General features: G+C 46.0%; 1 protein-coding gene across 7 annotated transcripts in view; it reads left to right on the top strand.

Moving 5' to 3' along the window:
• Positions 1 to 25,627, top strand: part of CEP164 (centrosomal protein 164) — a 37,078-nt gene that overhangs the window by 3,697 nt on the left and 7,754 nt on the right. The window contains exons 5-22 of one of the 7 annotated variants that reach the window (XM_072354699.1): positions 2,996 to 3,154; positions 4,290 to 4,367; positions 6,537 to 6,647; positions 8,975 to 9,406; positions 10,864 to 10,947; positions 12,555 to 12,638; positions 15,829 to 15,914; positions 17,473 to 17,622; positions 19,653 to 19,871; positions 21,085 to 21,216; positions 21,598 to 21,814; positions 22,391 to 22,468; positions 22,729 to 22,860; positions 23,138 to 23,260; positions 23,773 to 23,916; positions 24,133 to 24,216; positions 24,608 to 24,676; positions 25,032 to 25,210. In XM_072354699.1, the coding sequence (XP_072210800.1) occupies positions 2,996 to 3,154; positions 4,290 to 4,367; positions 6,537 to 6,647; positions 8,975 to 9,406; positions 10,864 to 10,947; positions 12,555 to 12,638; positions 15,829 to 15,914; positions 17,473 to 17,622; positions 19,653 to 19,871; positions 21,085 to 21,216; positions 21,598 to 21,814; positions 22,391 to 22,468; positions 22,729 to 22,860; positions 23,138 to 23,260; positions 23,773 to 23,916; positions 24,133 to 24,216; positions 24,608 to 24,676; positions 25,032 to 25,210 (2,561 nt within the window). Of the gene's footprint in view, positions 1 to 2,995; positions 3,155 to 4,289; positions 4,368 to 6,536; positions 6,648 to 8,971; positions 9,407 to 10,863; positions 10,948 to 12,554; positions 12,639 to 15,828; positions 15,915 to 17,472; positions 17,623 to 19,652; positions 19,872 to 21,084; positions 21,217 to 21,597; positions 21,815 to 22,390; positions 22,469 to 22,728; positions 22,861 to 23,137; positions 23,261 to 23,772; positions 23,917 to 24,132; positions 24,217 to 24,607; positions 24,677 to 25,031; positions 25,211 to 25,627 lie in introns of all 7 variants that reach the window. The other 6 variants (XM_072354698.1, XM_072354701.1, XM_072354703.1 and 3 more) reach the window with 6 other exon arrangements.

The raw sequence follows: 25,627 nt of genomic DNA, 5'->3' as shown, positions 1-25,627 counted from the left end.
ATCAGTGGTATACCAGAGAATCCATCCAGAGTTCCTCAAGTGATCATGGGTGTGCAACCCTGTTTGCAAGGAATAGATGCAAAGAGGGGAATTGATGTGTGCCATCCTACATCAGAACATGTTTCTCCACCTGTCAAAGATGGCTGTGGAGAAGATGCAGAAAGAGGTGATTCGATATCAGAATGTGACAGCAGTGATTGGGACAGTTCTCATAGTGTTGATACACCCCAGATACTGGGAGCGAGCCAGCAATTCTCCTCTCCACACCGTGAGTCTGGAAGACCAAAGGACCTGTACTCTTTCATAGAAGAGCCTATGCTGCCATATGCCTTCCTGAAATCACCTATGTCTCAGATATGCAGTACTGTCCAAAAATCTGAGGGGGAACATAGCTCCAGGGATATGAAATTGTTCCACATGCTGCAGGAATATGGCTGTGTTAGGTTTGTGGTGGATTCCTGTGAGAAACTCACTGCTCAGGAGTCTGATGGTGCTGCTGAAGGACAGAAAGAAATGAAAGAAGGAAATAGAAGGACAGATGAGGATCCCAGAGTGTGGGAGGATGCAGGCACAAAAGACTCATGTGCTCCTCCTGAGCATCTCTGTCAGATGACTGACTGCCAAGGAAGCAACAGTCTCTGTCAGCACATGGAAGTGAGGGTGACCCAGACCAGAAAAACTGCTGAGAATTACAGCAAAATAGAGGTTGGTGAAGGAACAGGTGAAAATAAGGTAGGACTTAGTCCTTTGTGATGGCATTTCTGTCATGTATCTTTGTGGAGATTTGAGATAGAAACCACGCATTGTAGCTAACTTTCAGGAGCAAAGGGGGGAAGGCATCCTGTTAGAAGTTATATAAGGAAGTGTGACAAACTGCAAAATTTACTCTCAAGTCAGTTTTTATGCTAGGGGAGGTGTCTTCTAAAAGAAATAAAGAGGTGATTGGCAGGGAATGCAAAAGGATTGCAGCATTCTATACAAAATAGTTTTAATTTTGGCTCCAAGACCCTTTGTAGTAAGCATAGGAGAAGTCAGTCTTTTCCCTCTAAAACCCACAGTCTAAATTGAGGGTGAAATAATCTTTTTCAAGCCTAATAAGGCCCAGAGTGAATGCATTGGTTAAGACATTATAGAAGCTGTAAGGCAAAGCCACGTAGATGTCTGATATTTAGACAAATGGACTCTCTTCCCTCTTAAATGAGAAAACCAGGAAAACATTTGAATGAATTCTCCTTCCTTAAAGAGCAATATTATTCCCACTGGTTCCAGATCATTGTTTTGTGGGCAGTATGACTTAGTACACTCTGGTCCTTGCATCAGTGTTGCAGTGGTCTGAGGACACCAAGAAGGTTTACAGGTGTGATGTAGCCCTCCATAAATGTAGCCTTCTTCTTCCTCTTTGAATACCAAACACCCCAAAAAAGCTTCTAGAGAAGGCATTGCTCTGTAAAGCTGGCATTCAGCTTGCAGCAGTGGAAGAAAGTGGTAGAAAGTGGAAGAGTGGGGAGTGGAAAAGGCAGGTGCTGCTGTCTGTCACTGTACATCAGTGCTATGGAATATGCCTTGCAGCCTTCAACTCACAGAGCCCTCCCCTTTCCTAGGAAGAGCATTTCAGGTTGTTTTGCCTTTGTCCTTAAGTAATTTCCTCAATTTAATAAGAACTTAGCAAATCTCTTGTTCTGAAAACAAAGTAAAGCTTGCCCCGGAACTAAAAGGTCACATTGTGTAGTGGTAATGAATTGCTTTGCTGTACTACTGCAGGTACCCAGCTGTGCCTCCACCAAATTGCTAGCTCAGATTTCTAATTAACAGCATGTGGTAGTGCTCAGCTGATAATAACTATACCTATAAATATCAGATAAACTGCAGATTATCCTAAAAGTTTTAATTAGCCCACTGGAAGCGAGTTTCTCTTTGCTGAAGGACAACGAGTGTCTACTGCTCCACACGCATGGTTAATGGCCATCTGTAGAAAATAATTAGGTAAGCACAGAATACATTATTTGTACTGTTACCATTGATGTGGCACTGAGTTGGTGGAAGGAGGATCAGTGTGCATTCATCTCCTTCTCCCTATCCCTCAGTGTGCAAGTGAATTAACTCTGTTTTCAGTCTGTAATTTTGTATAAACACCAAGTACCAGGACTGTGATTTATGAATAAGCGTGTGCTCTGCTGAAGCAACAGCACGTGGCCATACTGGCATGCTGTAGAGTAAACCCTAGAGTGCACTTGCTTCTGATTTAACTGGCGCAGTGTATCAAAGGTGAGACTTCTTGGGCGGTGAATTCCACAAAGTAAAACAGAACAGTCGCGTTTCTTGGTGGCGGATAACTTGAGATGTCAAGCTTGCATTGTTCTGAGGTGAGGATTTTGGGTGGTTCCCAGGGCTCTTGCTGTGCTTTGAAAGTTAAAGATGTATTCAGGAGCTTCTTACTGATGTGCTGCAGCAGAGCTACTTTCCACTTTCAGTACTGCTGAAAAAGTACACCAGTGTAAGGTAAGGAAGCAGGCTGGATCTCTTTCTAAAGCTGTTAATTGCAGCTCAAGAGACTTTCCTGGTTGCTGGTTTCTCCCTCACTTGTTTCACGCTGTGCTGAGTAGCAGGGCAAAGCATGGAGGGAAGATACCCAGTTTTCATAGGGTGATGCACTGGTAAGAGCCTCCCTTAGAGGGTACTGTGCTTGAGTGCATGTAGGTGTGTGAGTTAGAGTGACTGTTGTTATGCTCTTGCTTCCATTTTGGAGTAATGCCCATTTATTTTCTGGATCACCTTGCTGCTGTAAACCAAATTGCTGTATTCAGATGGGTCTTCAGAAGTTGAAATGTATGAGTAAATCAATCTGGTCTTCCCTATGTGTCATTTGCTGGTAATTGTTTGGCATTAGCAGTTTCTTGTTGGTAGGTTCTGTGCTAGCAGACGGTGTTTGCACTGGGGAGTACCTTCTGAAACAAGTGTAAACAGTGAACCCATGCTCTTCTCTCACATCCTCTAGCCTTCAGGCACTCTGCTAGCACCTGTGCAGGTGCCCTTGGGGAACCTTGCTCCTCTGCGTGGCCCCGTGGCTTCTCCAGCTGGCATCCCGCGTGGCTCACTGCACTCAGATATGGGGAGCTCTGTGGACTCCGCTCTTGTAGACAAAGGAGAAGCTCAGGTAAGATTGTCTTCTCTGAGAGCTATGCCTGGAAAATCAGACCCTGCTTTTCCAGGTCACGGGTTTGGTGTTACTTAGAAGTTTCAAAGATGGTGTCTGTGATCTCCCCTCTGTTTTGAAATGCTTTGGACTGAAATACTTCTACTGTTCCACTATGTTTCTCATCTTTTGCTGTTTCTAAGGGGTTCAGTGATAAATACTGCTTGTTTAGCAGCTCGAAAGACAGAGTAGTTTCAATAGTTGAAAAACAGTTAAATTGATTTGACGTGAGCTTTGATTTCTACCCAAATGAAGCATGATAAATAGTATTTCTTTAATAAAATTGATACGAACAAAACATCTGCCACAGTCTTGACTGAATCTGTGTTCTGAGGCACAGACAGGTTTTGCAGGTGTGCTTTTGGATAGGAGCCTCTCATTTGTCAGTCTTTGTAAAGAAAAGTGAAACCTCATAAGAAATGTCATCTCCTAGCTGGATGTGGCTCTGCAAAATAAAGAGTAGCAGCATCATCCTGAGCAAGTTCTCAGAATTCAGACACTTCCTTTCTGTTGCCTGCTTCAGTGGGTTTGTATCTCCCCTGTTACTTTGCCTGTCCTCCGATTTCCCTTTCTTTTTGACTTCACAACCTGGAGAGAACTGTAAACCCACTAGTGGGACCAAGAAGTTGCTGGGATTGATCTTTGAAGAGTTCTCTAAACACAGTGGCTGTAGATAAAGGGAGAGGTGAAGAGGAAGTGAGAATGAGGTAGTTGGCTTGTATTGGCTCCTCATATATGTAAGTAACCACGGTGCTTGAAGGCTCAAGGAGTGGAAAGCTGTGATACTACTCCAGTAATGGCTGATTGACTGTGGTGATTCAGTTTGACTTCAGGCTTCAGTTTGCACTGTGCTTCCCGTGTCTATCTTTTGGTTGCCAAAAAGTGTCTAATCCTGTTTTGTACTCTCTGTAAATTCACATCTGCCCCCGTGCATTTCCAGAATGAACTGACTGTAGGCTTATTGCTGTGGTGTGTTTCTCTGGCTCTGCTCCCTTATTTCCACAAATTACGGACCCTCAAGTTCCTTCTGCACAGCCTATGGCATTGCAGAGATCAGAACTCAATTTCGGCCATTTCCTTTTTTGAATACATTTAGAGTCTCCACAGGACAACGGAACTCTTCAAAAACCTGCATATGGATGTCAGTGCCCTGGGATGCAGCTTTGAGTCTGAGGTAAGAAAGACACAATGAAACAGGTATGTAAAACTGCCCAAATAGAAGAGGAGCTATGGCACTGCATTGCCCATGTGTGGGCTGCAGGAGTGGGAGCCCAGGAGTGGTACCTGAGGAGCTGTTTGTAATTCATGAGAAATATCAACCTGCATCGGGGCTAATGGAGAGGAATGCACAACAGCAGGGCTGGGAATGCAGCACATATGAGAAGCCAGATACCCACATCACTGCCCCTCTATAGAGAGTATCAGAAGGTAGATTTGTCCTTGAAGGAGAGTGCTTCCAGTCTGATAGATAGCATTTGAGTTGACAGCACCTTTGCGCAAGGTGGAGCTTTAATTCCTGATGAGTGAAGAAAGAGAACTCAAAGCAACATAGGTGTGACGGGCAAGGCAGAAGTCATTTCATCCAAGGAATGACAGAAAGAAGAGGGTCTCAGATCTGAGTGGTGCCACTGCTGATGCTGTGGGAGGAAGGACTGATGAGGAAGAGGCACGGTTTGTTTCCTTGTTGCTTTTTTCCAGTCGGTGCGGAAGGAAGGCTTATTCTCAGCAGAAATTGCAGCGTTGTCATTTGGGAAGTGGAGAGGGAATTTAGTCTGGAGACACAATCCTCACATTGTCATTCATTTCCGTAAGAATCTCTTAGGAGCTTCATTGTGGACCGGGTACAGCAGCTTTTTCTGCGTGTGGCAACATAAAACTCATTTTGTATCTTGCACTGCTGATAAATTACATTTCTCAGACTCTCAGCATCAGCAATGAGTTCAGTACATGCACTGCCTTGTGCAGACATTTTGCTTTCCCTGCGGGTGTGCATTCTTTGCCAGCACTTTCTTAGCAGTGATCAGGCTTAAGATGACAAAGGGACAATGTGAAGTGCGTTGCAAGCAGCTCTAGTGATTCAGTCTGTCTACGCTGACGTTAATCCTTTCTTAGCACTTTGAAAATTCAGTTCCAGCAATTGAAAGGCAAATTAATTTCTGTTAAAACGTTTTCACTATTTCCCTCATCCTTTTTCACAGTGTACAGAAAATTAAGCTGTAAACTACTTTGGAGAACTCATTCATAGAGCTGGACAGGAACTGCGAATGTTTGTAACAAAGTGGATGCAAAAAAGCCCACTGAAAAACAGAACAAAAAGGCTTCAACTCTCATCTCCAAACAAGAAGCCTGTCAGAGCCCAATTTGTCACTGAAATGTTAATGTGTCCAGGAGCAAAGAGTTGTCTTGGCATTTCAGTGACGTCGCAGGGCTTCAGGACTCTATTATAAAATGGCAATTGCTGCCCAACAGCCAGGCTGTGTCTCAAAATCTAGTAACTCAGGTTGGTGATATCTTAGCCCTGATAAAGTATTAGTGCCCTGATGGAAAATATAATTCACTTGTAACTCCATGAGAGGGCAGTAGAAAAACGTTCCTATGAGTGAGCTCTCATCCTGTATCCCATCTCTCCAGCTTTGTTCCAAAATGGAGAGAAGAATTCATAAAACAAGCTCTGTGGAAGGTGAACCTAGGAAGTGATGGGGTGAAAAAAGTTGGTTTCATGTAATCTGTGGGTCAGGGCTAAATATCCATATTCAGAGAAAAGAAATGTGAGAGTGTAGTGATGTGCTGAGGTGCAGGGATACTCCTGAAAGGGACAAGGGAAGGAAAAGACCTGGAAGCACCTTTGGGTGCCTGGATTGAGGGTCCCGTGACAGCAGGAGTAATCTGCAGACTGCAGTGCTTTCAGCTTGGGAAGCCTTATTGCTTTGCCTTCTGTACAGGTCAATCTCTGGGTAAACAATTGGAGTCAAGGGGGACCTTTATGTGATGGGGGATTAACATGCAAAGCTCTCTTAGCAGATGGAGACGTGTGAAAGGGAGCTCTCTCTGTAAATAAACATTATGCAATACAGTGTACATGTTATTGCAGAGATGTATACACAGGCAGTAGTGTTGCTAGTTCCAAGGATATTAAGACATCCATAAAATATCAGTGCCCCGATGGCTGGTTAAGGGGGATGGATGACTGATGTGTCACAGCTTTGCTCCTTCACATCCTGGGGGAGCATGGTGAAGAGCTGCTATGCTCAGTTCTTACTCAGGCTGTCACAGGCAGAGGACCCCAACAGCTCAGAAGGGTGCTGTGTGAATATTGGCTAGCAAATGTTACCCCGTTCACTAGGATAACAGCAAAGCAGAGGAGGAGAACTTTGGTGGATGCCTGGCTGATGTCACTGAAGCTCATCTCCAGGACCAGAGGAGTCCCATGGAGGAAGCTGGCAGTCTGAGAGAGGTGATGAGTGGCTCTGACGTTGCAGCCCTGCTTGCATGATGTCACAGAGCTTTGCTTGCTGCTTTCAGTGTTGTGGTGTGGATCTGATTGTTGCTTGGCTTGTTTCTTTTGCTGCTTAAAGTATTACGTGTATGGAAAGAGGTGTAAACTTAAGAGCAGATGCTCCCCAGATGCTGCCAGACCTGCCCCACTCTGTTCTTCTCTGCCTGAGAACAGCCTGAAATCAGGAAGCAAAAGGGGAGCATGTTCAGCCTGCAGAGGAATTCTGTATGCAGTATGAGGTGGTTTGTTTTCTTCCCTCTCTTTTAAAGATAGAAGGATTGTGAAGGCTTTTGTTGTAATCTCTCATGTTCAAGCTGTTAAAATCCAAAGTGGCGCAGTCATCTTGTTTTGGGAGATGAGTAAGATGCAGTTTTGTTGGCTGCTGTCTGCACTGATTTTTCCTCCCTGGATTGGATGCTTTTCCAAAATCCTGATCCCACTGGGATCACTGTGGGTTGCTGGAGTTTTTTTTTCCCCTATTTGTTTTCTCCCAGTTATGCTGATCACTGGGAAGTCTGGAAACAATGTGTTTGATAGGCAGAAATTCCATATTCACTCAGCTTCAGGTGAAATGTATCACAGCTTGTGAGAAGATCAGTTAAAGCCAATTGTAATCTGAATGGCCCTTCCTCACCCCAAAATCTGTAGCAAATCTGTGGTCTCTTTCTTTACACAAGGAAAACCTCCCTTCTCTTCCACCTGTGTGTCTGAGTGTCATAGTTCCCTATTCTGGAGAGCTGCGTTTGTCATCATTAAGGTGTAACGTTAACAACCATCTTCTGTATCTGTCCTTAAAATAGGGTTCTACCAGGTAGAGAAATTATTCTGGGATGTTCTCGTAAAAGGTAAATTTTATTGGAGAGAGGTCTTCATGTGTGCAGAATATCAGTGGATACATCTGTATGTTGTTGTATGCGTTCCCCAAAGGGAAAGGTCTGTTTTTAAACCTAAGAGTCCTGGTTGGTCTCATCTGGCACATCTCTTCTTGGACATTAGCAGATGTCCTGGGGAAAGGCCCTCGTAAAAACTCCAAACCAAATCTGTCCAAAGAGAAGCAGATCCAATGACTTGTTGTTCCAGATGCTCTTATCCCCAGATAAAAGGAAGCATCAGGAAGATGGGCCCACTGGAACGTCACTAAAGGAATGGCACCACCACGTACATTTTTCTGGGGTCTGGAACAGAGATTTTAGCCAGGCCTTTGAAGAGCCTCCTGTGGCTGGCTAGTGATTCAGTGGTGTTTGTGAACCTCTGCTAACCAGGCACTGAACTGGAAACAGGCCATAAGCTTTCATTTATTACTTGGCAGATTGCAGGTGAGGCTCTGAACGGTAGTTTTTTTGGAAAGTACCCAGTGATTTGATTTCTTTGTCCTCCCCTCCGGTCTGATTGATGACTGTCTCAGCCCTGAGAAGGTCTCTCAGACAAATGATGTGCCCAAGACAGCCTTTTCAGTTCGCCGCAGCTCCGCGTTCCAAACTGACAGCGTTCCAGTTGCACTTTGATAAAAATACATCGTTAAAATATGCAGTCTGTGTAGGGTACACGCTGTACGCAGGATGCAGCTAATGTTTGACAAGATACCACAGCATTAATAAAACAGCGAGAAAGTAGGAAGTGCAAGGAGTTTTGTTTGCATACCGATGAGGGAACCTTTTCCTGCTTCCTCCTGGTTATCATGCTATTTGTTGTGAGTTTTGTGGGCCTCCCCACTGCTGGGAGATGCAGATGAACCTTTGGGTGACTGAGTTGTTGCTTGGGATTGTCTTTCCCAAGGCTAGTGAGAAAAACACATTTCTTAGTCTAATGTCTTAGTTGAGTTCTGAACCAAAGTGGGACTAGAGTGGCTGTTTAAATCAGTGCCTGCACTCAACTTGTCCCACTGGGAAGCAGGGAGGTTGCATCCTGCCTGCCCTTCTCTAGTTATTTTGTACTAAGATTCTTGCAAACATCCACTTCTCACCAAAGAGACTCGATATAAAAGCCTCCTGCAGAGCTTCCAGGGTCTTATGGTCCCTACAGCAGCCACTGCTCACACTTAGCTACTCGTGATTACAAAAGCAGTGGAGTAATCTCAGCCCCAGGAAATGTATGAGTTTATCTTAATGTTCCTTTCATTTGAAAGAGCCTGTATGAAAATAAAACCAAGCTGGTCTTGCTGAAGTCACCCAAAGCTTTGTGATTTTATTGTTTGCTGTAGAAGAACCCATGTAATTTTCACCCAGCATCCTTCCAGAGAGAAAGAATGCTATAGCTGTAATTGTGTTTGACTTGCTGCCTAGAAGGAGTCTTTAAAGTCAAGACATGCCGAAGGAGAGTCTTCCTCGGATTCTGGCGACGCATGCCCTCCAACTCCAGTTAAAGCCCTTTCTGGAGATGCTCACCATAGCCTGTCTGACCAGAACAAAGAGGAATCTGATGAGAAACTTGCTGGGAGTGAAGGACTGGGTGAGAAGGCTGCCGAGGTGCAAAGTGATGTCTCTGCAGCAGATGAGCTGCCACATTCTCTGGAGGAAGGGAGAGCAGCAGGGACAGACGTGCCCAGCAGTCCTGGGCAACCTCGAGCTGCATCTCCAGATGCTGAAGCTGCTGAAGCAGATCAGCTGGCAAGCCTGGCTGTCACCATTGACACCGTGTCTGTTGATGAAAATATAGTAAATGAAATGAGGGAGGAAGCAGCTGATGTGAAAGCAGACAGCAGGCTGGATGCTGGCAAAGTAAGCGACCTGCCTGCTTGGGTTTGGTTTGGTGTGGAATCTGCTGTGGCTGTTCCCATTGCTTTGTGAGGCCCTGATTCAGGAAAGCATTTGGAGCTCTTACTCATTTTCTGTTTAGTCAGCATAAGTGCTTTCCTAATCAGCAGTGTGTTCCTGTGGGGGGGTGGGGGTGGCAATAAGTGCTCTGAATTCCCAGATTGGTTTCTTCAGTACTGAGCTAGGAAATATTTTTCTACGCATACACAAAGTGCTGTCCAAAGCAACTGACAGGCAAAAACCCTGGACTGTGACGCATGTTTCAAGTCTTAGAGGAGAAATAAGTCTCAGCTTTCAGTGCTGCCATCTGTACTAAGCAAGCAGGTTTTATAATGAAGTTCACACCAAGATCAGCTGTCTGTGCTGCTTTGTTTCTCTCCTTCTGTTGTTTCTCTCAGCTTATGTAGAGATGGGGCTAAAGTGTAAAGTGAGCTGCCAGCTGTGATGTTTACAGCTCTGCAGGAGGATGCTGAGAGGGAAGTGTGAGGTCAGGGTGGGGAAGGGCCATACCTGGGGGCTGGCTCCTGTGCTGCAGCTCATGCCCAGTACCTTTGTAGTGCTGCCTGAGAGGAGAGCTGGCAGTCAGCACTGAGCTGCACTGAGGCACTCGATTGTGCAGGCTCTGGTAGGAGGTGAACCATTCTGCATCATGAGGTGCAGGTGGGTTAACAGCCTGGACCCTGCAGCACACCTTCCAGTTCTGTTACCCATCTTCCAGAAGTGTTAAAGTGAGACCTGAAAAATGATGCCTCTCCGATCTATTTCCTTCCCAATCATTTTGGTCATTTCTCTAGTTCCGTTGGTATGTAATGTCTAAGAAATGATAAACCATATGATTGATTCTGGAAAACATGTGCTGTCCTGAAGAGCTTAAAACCGAAATCTTTGCTTTTATTAATGCTCTCTTTACATGTTTGGTTAGGTCTGCTGAAGTCAGCGGGACTGCATGGGTGTTCATGTTAATTAATTATCATTTCATTGTGACTGGGATCATAGAAATCTGCACTGCAAGTATGGACAGCAAGGTGCTGTATTTTTGAAGCTGCATAAAAGCTCTGTTCTGTGTGGCTTCACGATTTACTCGGTGGCCCAGGGGCTTCTCAGAGCTGTGGAGATCCTTGCAGAAGGAACGAAGCAGTAAGCAAGCAGGGATATTTGAAGAGCACTTCTTTGCCTTCCCCAATCCCATCTCCTACATGCATCCTCCTTTCCCAGCCCTTCCTCTGTGGTGTTCTGTGATTGCCTTGTGAATTACACCCTTAGTATCTCCTAATATGTTCACTCACCTCAGATGCTTGCTGTTTTTCTTCCTTATGGTATACAGAGACCAGATCTGTCTTTCAGGTATCATTTGTTGTCTTTTTAGTTGGAAATGCCTAAACGAAGCTGCAGGGCTAACACATGTACATATCTCCTTTCAGCTTTCCAAAGTATCTGAGAGCAGTGAATGCATGGAGGACTTGCAAGCTTCTGACCGCCTAGACCAGGAGCTGATCCAGCATGTGGTGAGTTGCCAGGAGCACCTTATCCCTTGGGTATGGGCTTTGCATCCCTCTGGGAACACGCAGCCAGTGTGAAGTTAGAGCCATTTCTTGTATCCTTAACTTATGCAGTGGCCTTACTGCTATGGCACAGGTCACTGGTGTCACCCTCTGCTTAGCTCCCTTTGGTATTCAGGCTGACTCTTGGAATACTGAAGCACGCTTGTGCTTAGCAAATTCCTGAGCCAGCACAGGCTGTATAAGATGAAGTGGCTTGACTGAGGACTGTCTGTGTTTGGAGAGCAGTGCTTCAAGAACCAGCTCTCGCTCTGAAGCCCTCTAGCTCCAGGGATGTGCTTTCCAGTTTGAAGCTAGACCCAAGTCAGGCACTCAGTAGGATTTCCAGGTCTGCCTGTCATCTGTGTTGCCCATGGTAGGAGGCCTGTGGTACTTCTGCAGTCAGATGTGGTGAGATACTTGTATTGAGCAGGAATTGCAAAAGAGTGCAGGTTCATTCTGTGGGTGAGGTAATAGCCTTGGCAAAGTAGGTCACTCATAGCTGGGATTCCACTTAGATAATTGCAAAGTGGAAAATAATAAGCGATATAAAATCATGCTTTAAGGGATGAAACAGCTTTTTCTAAGGGAAACGTGCATGGCTGAGAGTCCTGGCTCCCGAAAGTTCCGAGGGAAGAACATGCAGGAGGGTAGCCCTGAGGTGAGGGGTGAAGTGCCCATCAGCATCTCTTCATCTCTGCAGGAAACTGCTGCTTCCATCTGCCAGTGGGAGCAGAGGCAGCATGGCCAGAAAATGGCTGCGAATATCATTATCTATCAGTGTTAGTCCGAGTCTGTGTTGGCAAGTGGCTGCTGCATCAAACAATACCTTTTCTAGAGCTTGCTTGTGGGCATGCGTGTATGCTCTCTCGCACGCTGTGTGTGCAGCCAAGTGTGTGAACCCACAGCCTCTGCCAGCAGGGAGAATTCAGAGGGAGTAGCCTGTGGGCAACTTGCAGGATCTGACTTCTAGGAAAAAAAAATATCTCAGAAGATCTGCAACAATACTGGGAATAGAGCAGTAGAGGGTTGGGGGCTATAGATGCACCATATCATGTATCACCTGTGCCTGCTGTGATCTGTGGCATGGAAGAACACATGAGGTAGCATGGCACGGCTCACTGCCCTTTAGCAGTTCTGTGATGCCCTCATGTGGAATTGCAGTCTGCTGGCATTTCAGGGCAAGTTTCCTTTGGGACCATCAGGGAGGGAAAGCTTCATTGCAGTGCAGTGCCAGTGCCCCATCTGTGATGGTTCATGCCGGTAGATCAGTAACCTGTTACCTGTCTGTGTCCCTACAGCTTGGGAAACAAAACCCAACTTGCTGCTGTCATGTTGCTGCCAGGGCCATCTGACTGCGATACAGATATAATCTGCTTGGATGAAGGCCTGGATCTCAGTAGAGCCATCTCCCATGTCCTATAAACCTTTCTAATTGTAGTAGCTCTAGATATTTATATTGAACTGCTGTCAATGGGATGATGAGTGAGGATTCCTAACTGTTCAGATTTCTTTTCTGTTCCATCAGGATCTTTCATGGGACCAGTGAACTGATGCTATTCTTTCTTCTTCAGGACTTGGCTTTCCAGAGCCAGTTTTCTGAGCGTGTGTTGGATGTAGATGCTCTGTCTCCTGCTTTAGACAAGTCCCCACGCAAGGTAAGTGCTTTATCTATGATAGGGACCAATCTTGGAATGGGCAAGTTAAAACACTGTGTTGTGGCATACTAATAGCAGGATGAAGCTATTGGCATAAAGATTTGGAGGCAGATGGAGCACTCTGACTTCAGGGAAGGGATCAGAGCAGCAGTCCTGGCTCAGTATTGTGTCTGCAGAGATGCAGAGTTGCAGGCACTCATGTGAGGAGAAGCTAAACTAATATCGTACTCTTGGGAAGAGGTGGCTTGTGGGTGATGCATGTGTGCAAGCTCACAAGCGTGTGCCTTCACTGCTCCCAGTTACATGCATAGATAACTGGTTTTCCTGGGGAGTGCAGGGAAGCAGTCTGGCTTTTTTTCTGTTGTTAGTGTGTTTGTTCTTTTCTTTCTCTTAAGCAGATGAAGAGAGCTTCTGTAACAGAGCACAGTAACAGAAAATGAAGAAATGGAGGTTACCTTCCATTGACAGTGAAACTTAATTTTAGGCATTTGCTTGTCTTGCCTGCTTTCATGTAGGGGAAATGAAGATCCTTTCAGTCAGTCTGTGGCATCTGCTTCCCACATCACGTTGGCCCCATATGTAGCTGTGTTAGGGCAGTTCTGCCTGGAAATTGCTGTGCCTCTTGAGATTTTTATCCTTGTCTTCTCAGCGTGTTGCCAAGTTGTCCTTCTCAGCCCCACGCTCCTATTGAGCCCTCCCAGCTATCCCTCTCCTGCACCATCTCAGCTCATCAGCACGTTGGCTGAAAGAGTGCACCGCACAGTGAGACAGAGGGTCAGGCTCCAGCTGGGGTTTACTCAGCCTTGCTCTGATTGTAAGTGAGTTGATCAGCTGCATTGGAGGAGACCTTGAGTGGCAAACTCACCACCTGTCCAGCAGAGAGGAGCAATCCAGTTTGTTAGATTGTCTGGAGAATACACCTGTCCTCTTGTGCCTAATAATGAGCATAATCAGATGTGAAGGGAAAACAAAACATATGCCTGCTGTGTTCTCCCCCTCTCCCTCTTGCTACAGCACAGTCATCGTGCATACCAATGTCTTGTTGGAGCAGACACGTTTTGAGTTTTTTCCAGCCTTGTCTTGAGGAGGGAGAGGTGGATTTGAAATGGTGCCCCCTGCAGAACTGCAGCTGCTCTTTTGTGTCAAAAGACAGAGGCTATTTCAAAACGAGACTCCAGATTGTTGGAACGTGTTTATTTCCATGTAATGGACTTGCCTTGCTTTGAATATACTGGCAAAATAAAAAAAAAACAAAACACCTCTTCAATGGCACTACACATGTACAACATTGGAGGCTTTCAGTTAGCGTGTTTTGGCAGGAGCTGTGTTAGATTGCAGTGGCAGTGTGGGCTGCTGTCTGCTAGACTTGACTTCTCTGCTGGCAATGGGAAGGTTGCTCCTTTCACCCTTCACTTAGCAGGCATTTAAAGTGCTGGCATCCTGCTTTGCTGGCATTGTTACCGAGCTGAGGGTGATGGTGGTGAGGAGCTGGAAGCAGGCATGGCATTGGAGCTGTCACGTGCTGGAGACCATAGAAATCCTCTTCTCAAGGCCTCTTTGGGACTATGCTGTGCGAAGAGCCTATTATCTGTCATCCTGGCTTTGTATTGTGAGTGTGTGAGATCTTTCCTGTGGGACTCAGCCTGGTGTTGAGCAGGACAGAAAACCAAGCTGCCAGCAGTACTCAGTGCTTCCCAGGGTCTGCTGGTGGTCCTGGAACAACACGAGGGGCAAGGCTCTGGGAATTTCACAGGCAGGGCTTAAAATCCAGTCCTTGTTCCCTGCAGGCACCGGCTCTGTTCACCTTCCCCAATATGTCTGCATATTCCTACAGTCTGGGATTGCTGGGGAGGGACTGCTCTGGGTAGGTATGTTGGGTAGGAATGCAGCCTAGAAGATCTCATTCTTCAGTTTTCTGGCTTCTTTCCTCTCGCAGGCAGCAGGGACAGAGCCTGTTTTGAGCCAGGTGATGTTTTCTGGGCTCCTCAGTTCTCAGGAATTGAAGTCATTATTTAGGCTGGAGAGGTGGGGAACTGCTGGGAGAGTTCTGACCATGCTGATGTGATGGAAGGTGACAGCACTTGCAGGGAATCCTTCTGCTGTTTGCTCTGCTGAACATTTGCATAAATTACTGCTGTTTTAATTGTGTTATTTTGGCTCTGCTCCACATTACATTCCTTCATGGCAGGGGCTGAGCTCACCTGCTGTTTGTGTGGTCCCCAGGAATTTGTGGATGGGCTCTGGGTACCCATATATATAGTGTCCAAAAACCTCATCATGCAGGATAGGCTGTTGGTGTTTTCTCACATGGGACCAGGGGGTTTGAAGAGGGGACCTGTTTCCTCTTGTGAATTACACAAATGCGTGTGCATATGTATGTCCTTGCTGGAGGGACACAGGTGCCTGGTAGACGGCAGGTGGGAATAGGAACAGCTGACTATTTTACATTCAAATATGTGTTATTTTAAGTCTTTCCTATTTCATAATTAAGCCACCTGAAGTCACTCTGAGTGTGTTTTTGAGGGACCAGTTTAGTCAGCTGCATCCAGACTGATCTGCTCTGGGGGGAGTGGTCAGAAGTCTCTGGGTAGGTGTGAGTGTATGAAGTATAGTGCCCATCGTGGTCTGTTTGGGAACCAGGATTCAAGGCAGGACTATTGTAATTCTGGTCACAATCAGTGCATCAGTTTTCTTTATGGCCACAGTACATTATTTCATGTTTGTATATGTGACATTCCTGCTTTAAAAGATTTGTCTTACATTATTCAGACAGTTTATGGTTACTTGGATATGTAAGGTGGCCTTCGGGGGGGAATAAACAACAGAAGCTGATGTTGAGAGTGCTGTGTGCTGGCAGAGAGTTCATCTTCTGTACTGAAAAAACAGTCCTGAGACCAATAATAGTAACACAACCTGGAGAGCTGAGCTCCCAGATGCCTCTGTGCTGATGGAGCCATTCCTCCGTGTGTTCCCGTGATATCTCAAGATCTTGATTACATGCAAGAGAGGAAATTAATGCATTCAGCTGGGCATTCTGGAGTTGCCCTGTGGATGCACTTTAGTCACTGGGCTTGGTGCTGGTATGTTGGACCAGAGCGAAACTGCTTTTCAGTGGAGCCACTGTGAGGTCCTGGGAGGCTTTGGTGGCAAAGGAGCCAGCGAACTCCACACTGTTTGCTTTTACCTGCAGGCCCAGGAGCTGGGAGAAGAGGAAAAAGACCAAAGCAAAGCCAGTATAGATGAAGAGCAAAGCAAAAGAACAGAAGCTGCTAAGAGGTACGGTACAAGCAGAGCTAGAAAGGAGGCATAGGCAGCTCTAGCTGCAAGTGACTTTCCTGTCTTGTCTGTCCCTGCTGTGCTCAGGTCACTGTAACCTGTCTAGGAGTTCCCTGCAGAGCACTCTGAGTTCCTGCAGTGTCTCATAGAGTCTCTTCCATTCACTCTTTTCTCCCACCACCCTTTCAGTGTTATCTCAGCAGATTTTAGCATTGTTTCATCTTCTGGCTGGGAAGATGGCAAAACTTGCCTGCCTTGCCCTTTGTCATGACTATCTCCAGGTATGGAGCTGTCTTTTCCATTTCCTTTATATCTATCTGGCTTTTATCTAAGGCTGTGGAGTCGCTGTCTTGCCATGATGGTCTGTTTTCTCATGGTGTTGTGCCTTGTGGCATTTAACACAGGTGAGCTGGGCCCTAGCCATTGCCTGATAACAGACTTTGCAGGTTTTGGGGCTCAGTCAGTGCTAGTTTGGCAGGGGAGTTCAGTTCCAAAGTGAACAGTTCAGTTCCACTTCCTTCCTTAGTGGTATCTTAGAGCCACTTGGCCTCTTTTGGCCAAGCATAAACATTAAGCTATTTTCTTATCCTGCTTTGTGGACATCTCTATAGTGCAACAGCTGTAACCCCAGGAGCACCACAGGTTTCCCAACTTATAGTTACTGCGAGGACTAGACTGTCTAGAAGAGCTGTTTTCCCCGTTTGTGGAAACTTGTTTAAAATGAGTGTAATATTGTGCTGAGCAGAGAGCTCTGTGGTCTCTAGAGCATCCTGCTCTGCCTTTGAGAGTTGTAACATGTGGCATTTATAGATGAACTGTGTCAAAACTCTTAGCCTCCACACAGAGCTACACACCATTCTGGGGCACTGGGAATGAAGAAGCTGTTGCTTATGCCAGGAAAACCTGTGAACAGAAGAAGCTGCAGTCCATCTTAATGACTGGCTGCGTGCAATTGGGATTCACAGCTTTGTGCTTGGAGAAGCTGTTCATGTGAAGGTCCCTAAAAATGTGTTCTGCCCAAGGAATTCTCTTTATCACTTCGTACCTGCTTCCCAGCTATGAATCCCCTCCATTCACTCTGCCTGTACAGCTACTCTGTGCTTGCTTAGTCTCTCTTCTCTGTGCTTCCAAGATGAAGTAGAATCATAGTTGTAAACATGCCTGCCAATATATTTCCATCTCTAATTTAGTCTACAGTGTGAGTGTTACTAATAGGGCTGATTTATCTTGGGGAAATTCTGTAAGGACTTGCAAAGACAGGGAGGTAATCCAGCAAAGATATTCGACATTTTGAGGTTGACAGACAAATTATACCCTCAGCTGCCTGTTAGTCTGGCAGTGCTCGAGGTGGTGTGAATGGTTTGGAGCTTTGTTGGGGCTTTGGCAGCCCGGTATTGGACAAATGAGGCCCCTTGGCAGGCATGAGCTTGTGCTGCAGACTGCCCATCTTGAGTCAGCTGCTCATCCCGTCTTCCCTCTGTCTTTGTCTGCTTGGAGCAGCCGCTAGAATCTAATCTATGCTAATCTGATATTCTGTTACCTTTTTTGTGCTGCAAAGTGAGAGGGATCAAAGTGGTTGTGAAGCATCAGAACGCAAGTGTTTTGCTTTAGAAAATGCCAACCAAGAAGAGGCTGTGGCCCCGCAGCTGGAGGAGGAATTGCCGGATAGCCTAATCGATCTGGAAGAACTTGCAGCCCTGCAAAAAGCGTAAGGGCTTCATTTAAGTCCCTGGCATTGTATGCATAACAGCTTTTGTCTTTTTGTTCTGTTCTTCCCTTTATTTGAAGTTACTGTGTGAGGCTGGCACGCTAGGAGATTCAGTTTGGTGGGCAGAGCAGAGCTTGAGAGCATCTCAGCATGCAAATGCAAGCAGCTGTTCTCCTGGCAAGAGTGCCGAGGTAACAGTCTGTCCTGGGGAGGGTGAGAACAGCAGCTCAGCCCTTGGGGTCTGTGGCACAGGGCTCTGTGATATGGAAAAAGATCTGTTTGCTTTGTACTTGGAAAAGCCTTCTTACCAGCATCACTAATGAGGCTAAGCATTTACACACCTAAGATAAACAGTTTTCCACTGCAGTTTGTTTGCTGGGTAGTACTGAGATCGGAAGGAGGGAGGGAGAAAAAATCCTCTCGCATTTAGAGTCACTGGGAACACTGTTGGGTTTGGGATAACGAGGTCAGGGCAGAAGATGGGAGAGCTCAGTTTCTCTGCAAAAGCCAGTGGTCTGTCACAGTACTAAATTGGTGGAGTTTGCTGATAGGTACCTGCAGTTTCACTGCAATGGAAGTTCTCAGTAGAAGTGAACATGCTGACTTTGCTTTCTGTGTCAAATGACAGATCAGCAGAAGTAATTGGAAAAAATAGGCAATGCATCTATCAGGACAAAGTGGTGGAGTAGCGATTTGGTTTGAAGACAAGTATCTCTTTCTGTTTTTAATTTGAAATGGTGTAAAAAGTGCATGTGTTGGTTGGGCACTTATTTGAACAGAAATTTGAGCAAATAGAACAGTTTTAGGTGGAATTATTTGAGGTGCTGTGCAGAGCAGCCTGATAAATGGCACCTCCTGTAGGCACCTGTACAGTTGGCCCGGAGCATGCAGTGTTACAGGGGAGCAGTAGTGAAACAGGATTTTTCCAGGACCCTGCTACCCTTTCCTCTCTCTCTGTTCTTTTGCTAATGGCTGCATAAGTAACCTTTTCTCTCTGACTCAAGGTTATATTACTAAAGCTGCTATTTGCCTGATTTCAGGCAAGACAGAGATCTCTGCCTTATGCTGGCAGTCTCGGTGTATGATGAGAAGACCTTGCTGCTTCAGCTTTCACTAGCACAGAATAAGAATTTTATCCTTAGACTAATCTTCATTTCTTCTTCTTCTCTTTCAGACCTTCTAATTTTGCTACTGTATGTCTGGAAAAAAGAAATAATTAGAAACAGATTGGTTTTGAATTTTTGGAGAGCTCAGGGCTTTCTGTTGCCTAGGGCTGGCAAACTCCCAGCACACTTTTAGATTGCAATTGCAGAAAAATACCTGGTCCATTAGAAATGTATTGCTAATCCCTGGGTTAGAAGCTGGTGCTGATTGCATCTGCTTTAAGGTCCTAGGCAGGATTTCATAGCTGCTAGATCCCTCATGAGGTGTAGCAGGCCCAAATAAGAGTCGGTCAGTACCTAAGTTCTGTTAGGGCTAGGTTTAATTTATCAGTCAGAGTTGAGGAGTCAGTTCCAGCCAGTGGTGCCTGGAAACATCCCCAAGCTGTTATCTGAGATAAAGTGTTGCTTGAAGCTTGGAGGGCATGCTGCATGTTCCTCAATAGCCTTGTAAAAAAGCTTCCCTGTGTCTGCAGCAGCAAAAGTTCAGGATGCAAGGCTGGTGAGTTTGGCTGGCAAGAATGGGAATGGATTTGTTTTCCAGGCATGTTGTAGGGAACAGTGGCAGCATGAGTTCTATACCAAGCTTGTCTTCTACCTGTGTGCCCTCCAACTGCCTACACTGCTGTTCCTCACCTCCTGTGAGCAAAACAGCAAGTGCTCCTCAGCAAAATAGAGAAAGAAAAAAGTGGCTGCAATCCAGTGGAGATTCTGCATTTCCTTTCCCTTCATAGAGAGGAAAGCTTGTGGAGTAGTGGCTTTGAGATTTTGAGTTTGGAGGTGATACTGTGTGTGGGAATGCTGCATGTTCCCATTGTGTTACTCTGTTCTCTCACCCTTTTGCCAAAGGAGCTTTTTCTTTTTTGATAGGCAACCTGAGAAAGAAGTAAAGCAAGAGCAGTCCTTGACCCAGTCTAGCGAAGAATCCCTGGAGGGAGTAGCCAAGGAGCTGGAGGAGGAGGCTGAACAAGAGAAAATGCACTTACTGCAAGCAAAGAAGGAGAAAATCCAGCAATTCCAAGAGGAAATGAGGCTACAGGAGGAGGAAGAAACTCAGAAGCTTTATCAGCAAAAAGAAAAATCCCTCAGGTACTCTTTTGTTTTTCCTATTTCTCCTCCTGAGTCTTTCCCAGGTGTGATTCACTGCTGGTGGCAGCAAGTTTGTGCTGTGTTATAGGCCACTGTGAAACTGGAGCTGCTTTGTGGAGTTACAGGTGAAGGAGACAAGAATAGAGCTCTTGAGGTGAAAAGGAGTGTGTCCTGGCAGTGACAAAAAGGATCTGCACATCCTGAAATGGGTAGTGGTCTGCTCTCAGTGCTGCAGATGCTCAAAGCAGAGTGCAGTCTGCTTGAGGAAAGCTCTCTCCCTCGTACAGGCCAGACAGCATCTTCCTTGTGTCCTGTCAGAAGAGCTATGATTCGATACACATGCAACTTTCATAGAGCTGTGAACTTGTCTCTTATTGTTAACCTGGGAAAAGTTTCCAGTTCACTGCTTGGAGCTTTACCGCCTGGCAGACTTTCAAATCTTGGTTTAAATGGTAGTATTAGGGCTGGAAATTGGGGCATTAGAGAAGATGAGGTTACCCCAGAGGAACTATTTGAAGCTCTGTTACTGAGAGTATTACAGAAGGACTTCCAAACAAGACTTTAAGGAATAGGGCATGGATTTCTATGTGCAAAACCCAGCCAATGCAAGAAGATCTAATAGCAACCCAGGGAGCGGATCAGCAATAGGAGCGGTGTCCTCTGTTCTGGGGGATTTTTCTCTCAGAACCTGTATTATAAACATCAGTTCTTAGCAGCACACAGGCAGCCAGAAGAGGTACCTTGACATGAAGCACTGTGGGAATGCTGCCTTGGGTGCAAAAGAGGACAAAAACAGCACCTGAAGGGAGAAATGTCTAAGCAGCGGGGAAAAGGGTGTTGTGTAAAAGCATGAAGCTTATAGCAATGCATCCAGCTACCTTGGCTGGGATCTGCCTTTATTTCATAGAGCTGATTTTTACGTACATGGGGGGGAAAAAAGTGCCACGTATGATGGCAACATAGTGAACCTTTAAAATACACCACAGGAACTTGATGTTCAGGGACTGTCTCCTGTGCCAGCAGCCAGATTGTGAAGGTATAGAAGGGAATTAACTATCTGGAACCTTGGGAATGCATCTTTCAGCTCCCGCTCGCTTCACGTGCCTGAACTGTACGCCTTGGGGAGGTGGTTTGAAGACACTAGAGCTTCCTGAACCTTTTTTTCCTTTCTCCCCTGCCTCTTTTTTCTTCCTTCTGGCTGCTCATCTCCCAGAACACTGAAAGAGGATTTGGCAAAGGTTTGTGAGGAGGAAGAATTACGTGTGAGAAAGGAGGAAACTGAAAGGCTCTCAAAGCTGCGAGCTGCCATCACCTCTGAGACTGAAGCAGAGAAGGAGAAGATAAGGTGAGAAGTTTTGCCACAACAAGCAGGAAACTGCTGTCCCTATGGACATATACTGCGAGTTTGAGAGGGTGCTTCCCACTGTTGCATACCATCAGCATTCACTCAGGGGATGTACTAGCCAGCCTGAGCTTCCCATAGCTGCTGCCTTGCCTTGTTAGTAAGCTAGAAGTCTTGAGGACAGCATGATGCTGTTTGCTGTTTATTTCTAAGGCCTGTGCTGATTCACTCATGGTTCAAAGCGTATGTGGGTTCTCAGTTTCTTCTGGAATTTTCATTATCATCATCATTCTGATCTTTTCTTAGCTCTGGTTCCTAAATGGAGCCCAATGTTCAAGTACCAAATTCTGACTGGCTTTTCTGCTCTTGTTGTAACCCTACCAGGGCAGAGCAAGAGCTGGCACTGCAAAAAATGAGAGAAGAGTGGGAATCCCTGCATGTAATGGAGAAGGAGAGCATGGAGAGGAAGAAGCAGCTTGCTTTGGAGAAAATGAAGCTGGAAATGGAGGAAGCTCAACAGAAAGAAACAGTCAGGCTAGAAAAAGAGAAGGAACAATTCCTAAGGGAGCTTAAGGAGAGATTAGAAATGGAAAAGAAAAAGGTGAGACTCATTTGTTACCAACTAGAGCCAGACCCTCGCTGTTTGTGCTGACCTGGCTTGCACTGCAATGCTAAAATTAAATAAGATTAAGTAACGCCTGCATGTGCTTTGATAATGACTCGGAACACAAGGGAAAGGTGCTTGGCATCCTGGTAGAGCTGTGACTGGGCTGGGGGAGTACTCCCCTTGTTTTGTTACAGTGGGGATTAAATAATTATTTTAAGTGGCCACATTGCATCTGAAGGGAAGAAAGATCATTGTTTGTCTTGGCCAAGCTAAAGCAAAGTACCTTACCAGGCTAGAATATCTCTTGTGTGTTTCCTTAGCACTCTGAAAGGCCTGAGGTTCTTGAAAGGAGGCAGTTCATGGTCTTCCTGTGGGATGGCACATCTGAGATTCACTGAGATCCTCTGGAAGGAAAAACATCCAGAGAGAATATTGTGTGTTACTTGTTTTGAAAGGGGTTCACTGTGCTTTTGATGCTTGTGGATAGATGTTAATTGCAACTGCATCTTGTGTGGCACGTCCCTATAAATGGAGGATTTTCAGCAGACTGTTTGGCTCCTGTTCCTGTAGGCTGCAGAGGAGTTAGAGAAACAGTTTGCAACTGAACTCCAGCAGCTGAAATGTGCAGCAGAAGAGAAGCATCGAAAGGTAAAGAATGGCGTCCCTAGAATGTAAATTGCTTTTTCATTTCACTCTCTCTCCAGGTGTGGGCAGGGTGGGTGGCATTAATTTTTTTTCTGCTTCCTAAACATGGTTCTGGTCTGGCTCAGCATTTGGGCATGTTCCAAGTTAGAGGGTGGTGGGACTGTACACACTGATCTTTGCCATGTTCCTTGATCTTTGTAGGATGGCACTAGAGAGATCTTGTCAGAAAGGTGACAAGTCTCTGTGGGTGGTTTTCATGGCAGGTCACTTCCAGCCTGCAAACCCAGATAGCAGAGGCACAGAGGAGTGAGGAGGCTTGGCTGCGTGAAGACTTACAGAGAGCAGAGGAGAAAGTGCAGCAGAAAGCATACCAAGTAGCACAGTATGAACGTGAGGCAAGTATTCAGCTTGGATGGTGAAAGCTCTTTGTTCTCAGTTGATGTTTGGTGAGGTTTGAGATGCAGAGTCCCCTACCCAAAGGTGATAGTGATGTGCATCAGAGGAAGGGACACTCCTGCAGCATCTCCTTTCACAGAGTGCTTGCTTTCTACTATCTAGGCTGTGGCCTGATCCCACTTGCAAGGTTCTCAGTCTTTCTGTTCGTGTGGGAAGCTGCTCTCTTGGGAAGCCAGTGCAGTGATTCAGTGAAGCCTCTTTGTGTCATCATTGCAGCTCAGTGAGCTTATGAGTGAGAAACGCCGTGAAGTGGAAAAAGACCATGAGAGGAAAATGGAGAGGATGAAGGAGGAGCACCAAGAGGTCCTAGCGAGGATTCGGGATCAATATGAAGAGGAGGTACTTCTGGGGAAGTGCAATGGACTGGGAGATCACTGTTGGTCACTTGGGCTGGCGCTGCTGCTTGCCAGCTCTTCTTATCTCAGCCACTTCTAGAAGTGGGGCATCTCATTTGTTTTAGTGGTTTTGCTGCTGTGTAAAGCAAACTGAGACTCAAGTTATGAGGTAAACCTGTCAAAGTGTTCTGTGCAGGCAACTTCCACGTGCATTTGTGGACTTCTATACTAGAGAAGCTTATTAATGGTTTTATAGTTGCCTGTTCTGGAAGGCCTCCTGTCACACAGTCAGCAGTGTGTGACAAACCCGTGGACTATCATGGGTCATTTCTTCTTTGCTGAGCCATCTTCATAACAATACTATGCCTATAAGCAGCAGGCTTTAATCTTGCTGAAATTTGTATTTGCTAAGGACATGTTGTGCGATGAGCTGGTTATACAGTGTGTGTCCTTTGTGTTCATGGCTTGCTGAAGTGCTTCACTCGGCCACTTTTTCTTGTTTGTATTCTGTGATAGGAAAGAAAGCAAAGAGCAGAGCTGTTTGAAGGCCTACGAGGTGAGATGGCACGCCTCCGACAGCTTCACGAAGTGGAGGTGAAAGCTCTGCAGGCAGAGCTGGATGAACGTCTGACCGCTTTGCAGCACAGACATGGGGAGAAGGTGAGGAGGGCACTGCCTGGCAGTTTGGGACCTGGCTGTTTTGGCCTGGGTACTGTGATGACTCCATGAATCTGCATCCCTCTGTAGCCAACAGTAATACAAGTGGCAGGTCATTCTCTCCTGGTATTGTTTGCTAATTGCTCTGGTAGCAGAGCTCTGCGTGGTGTGGGTGAGTAACTTGTGCCATTTGCTCCTTAAGTTGATGTCTCTGTGCAGGAAAGAAGACTTCAGGATTCAGAAAATGAGCTTGAAATACGTGCAAAGAACATTAAAGCAAGATCAGTGCAGCTTTTTAGCCAGGTGAGTCAGCTGTGTTGGACTTGAGACATTTCCTTGCTTGAGCTGCTCCTCTGGCTGCTTCCTCGTGGGTTATATCTGCCAGTAAAGTAAAACTTCTGTCGTGAGGGCTAAGTGTTGGTAGTAGTACAGTCTCACAGTTAGTGGTATTTGTGATGAAAGTCAATGCCTTGGGTATGCTCCCCTGCTTTGGGAGGCAGCATTTGAGTCCTCTGTCACTTACAGAATGGGATGGGAAGGGATGAAGCAAAACTGAGAACAGTGTTCAGGTAATCTTGAATCGTCTTGAAAATTAGGCCTGACTTCTGTATTTCAAGTGCTGCTGAGCATCGTCAGTCTCCTCTACTGGCAGCCCTGTGTTCTGATAGTCAACTGCTTCTTCTGCTGTGTCTAGGAGGAGTCTCTGAGAAGGAAAAAGCAGCAGCTGCTAGATGAAGACAGACGGACTGAGCGAGAAAGAGATGTATGTATGCCTTGGCTCTGGAAAGGATCTGTGCTGCTTTGGTTTTGGGGAGGGTGAGAGGAACACGTAAGAACCATGGCTTAAAAAAAATGCAAGCTGTGTTGTTTTCTAAGTTGTGAGTTTGCAAATTCCTTCCTGCCCCTTTGGCTCGGCCTGGAGAGTTTTCCTGCTTGCAGTTTGGTTAGCTCAGAGGTATCTCCCAAAAAGAACCTAGTTCCCCTAGGACTGACATGTGATGTGCGTTTCTAGCTCTGGGACCTCCCATGAACTATGCAGATAGCAAAAGTCTCTTGCACACTGCGTGCTTTTGTTCCATGGTCAGGGAAGCCTGAGAGATGTTTTCGTTTCTTTCTAGGAAGCTGCTTTAGCTTCTCAACTCCGCCTAGAGGAGAATCGGAAGGAGCAGACCGACCTTCTTGAGTCCATCCGGCAACTGCGTAAGGTTCTTGAAGAGCTCCGGGATCAGAAAGCTGAGCTGGAGGCCCAGGTTGACTTGTTGCAGACTCGAAGCCAGAGGCTGCAGAAACGTATCAGGTGTGTGTCTACTTGCAAGAGATTTCCACTGGTGCTCGAAGTCTACCTGGTTACTGGTGCTGTCTGGAAGTGTTGCAATAGCAGTTCAGTTGTGTTTAGGAGCCAGTGGCAGCAGGAGATTGTCTTAATGGTAGTTGTCAAGCTGCATTGCTAGTGTTTGATGTACTCCAGCCCTGGATCTAGAAGTCTATATCTGTGAACTGCCATACAAAGTATCTTATTTCTATTTATTCCTGTATGTGGAGAAACTGTATGAGACAGCAGCTGTAAGCTGTTGTGAATCCTCGTTGTCAGCATGTTTCTGTGTTCCCGCTTGTCTTTCATGTCTGGTCCTTTCCTTTCTGGAATCTGGAGGTTGCTTTGGACACTTGCAGGTAGTTTACTGGGCTAGGAGGACCTGCAGTCTAATGAATTGCT

Source organism: Excalfactoria chinensis, chromosome 21, assembly GCF_039878825.1.
Source record: "Excalfactoria chinensis isolate bCotChi1 chromosome 21, bCotChi1.hap2, whole genome shotgun sequence".
Taxonomy (NCBI): domain Eukaryota; kingdom Metazoa; phylum Chordata; class Aves; order Galliformes; family Phasianidae; genus Excalfactoria; species Excalfactoria chinensis.
This window is presented reverse-complemented; position numbering and strand designations above follow the sequence as displayed.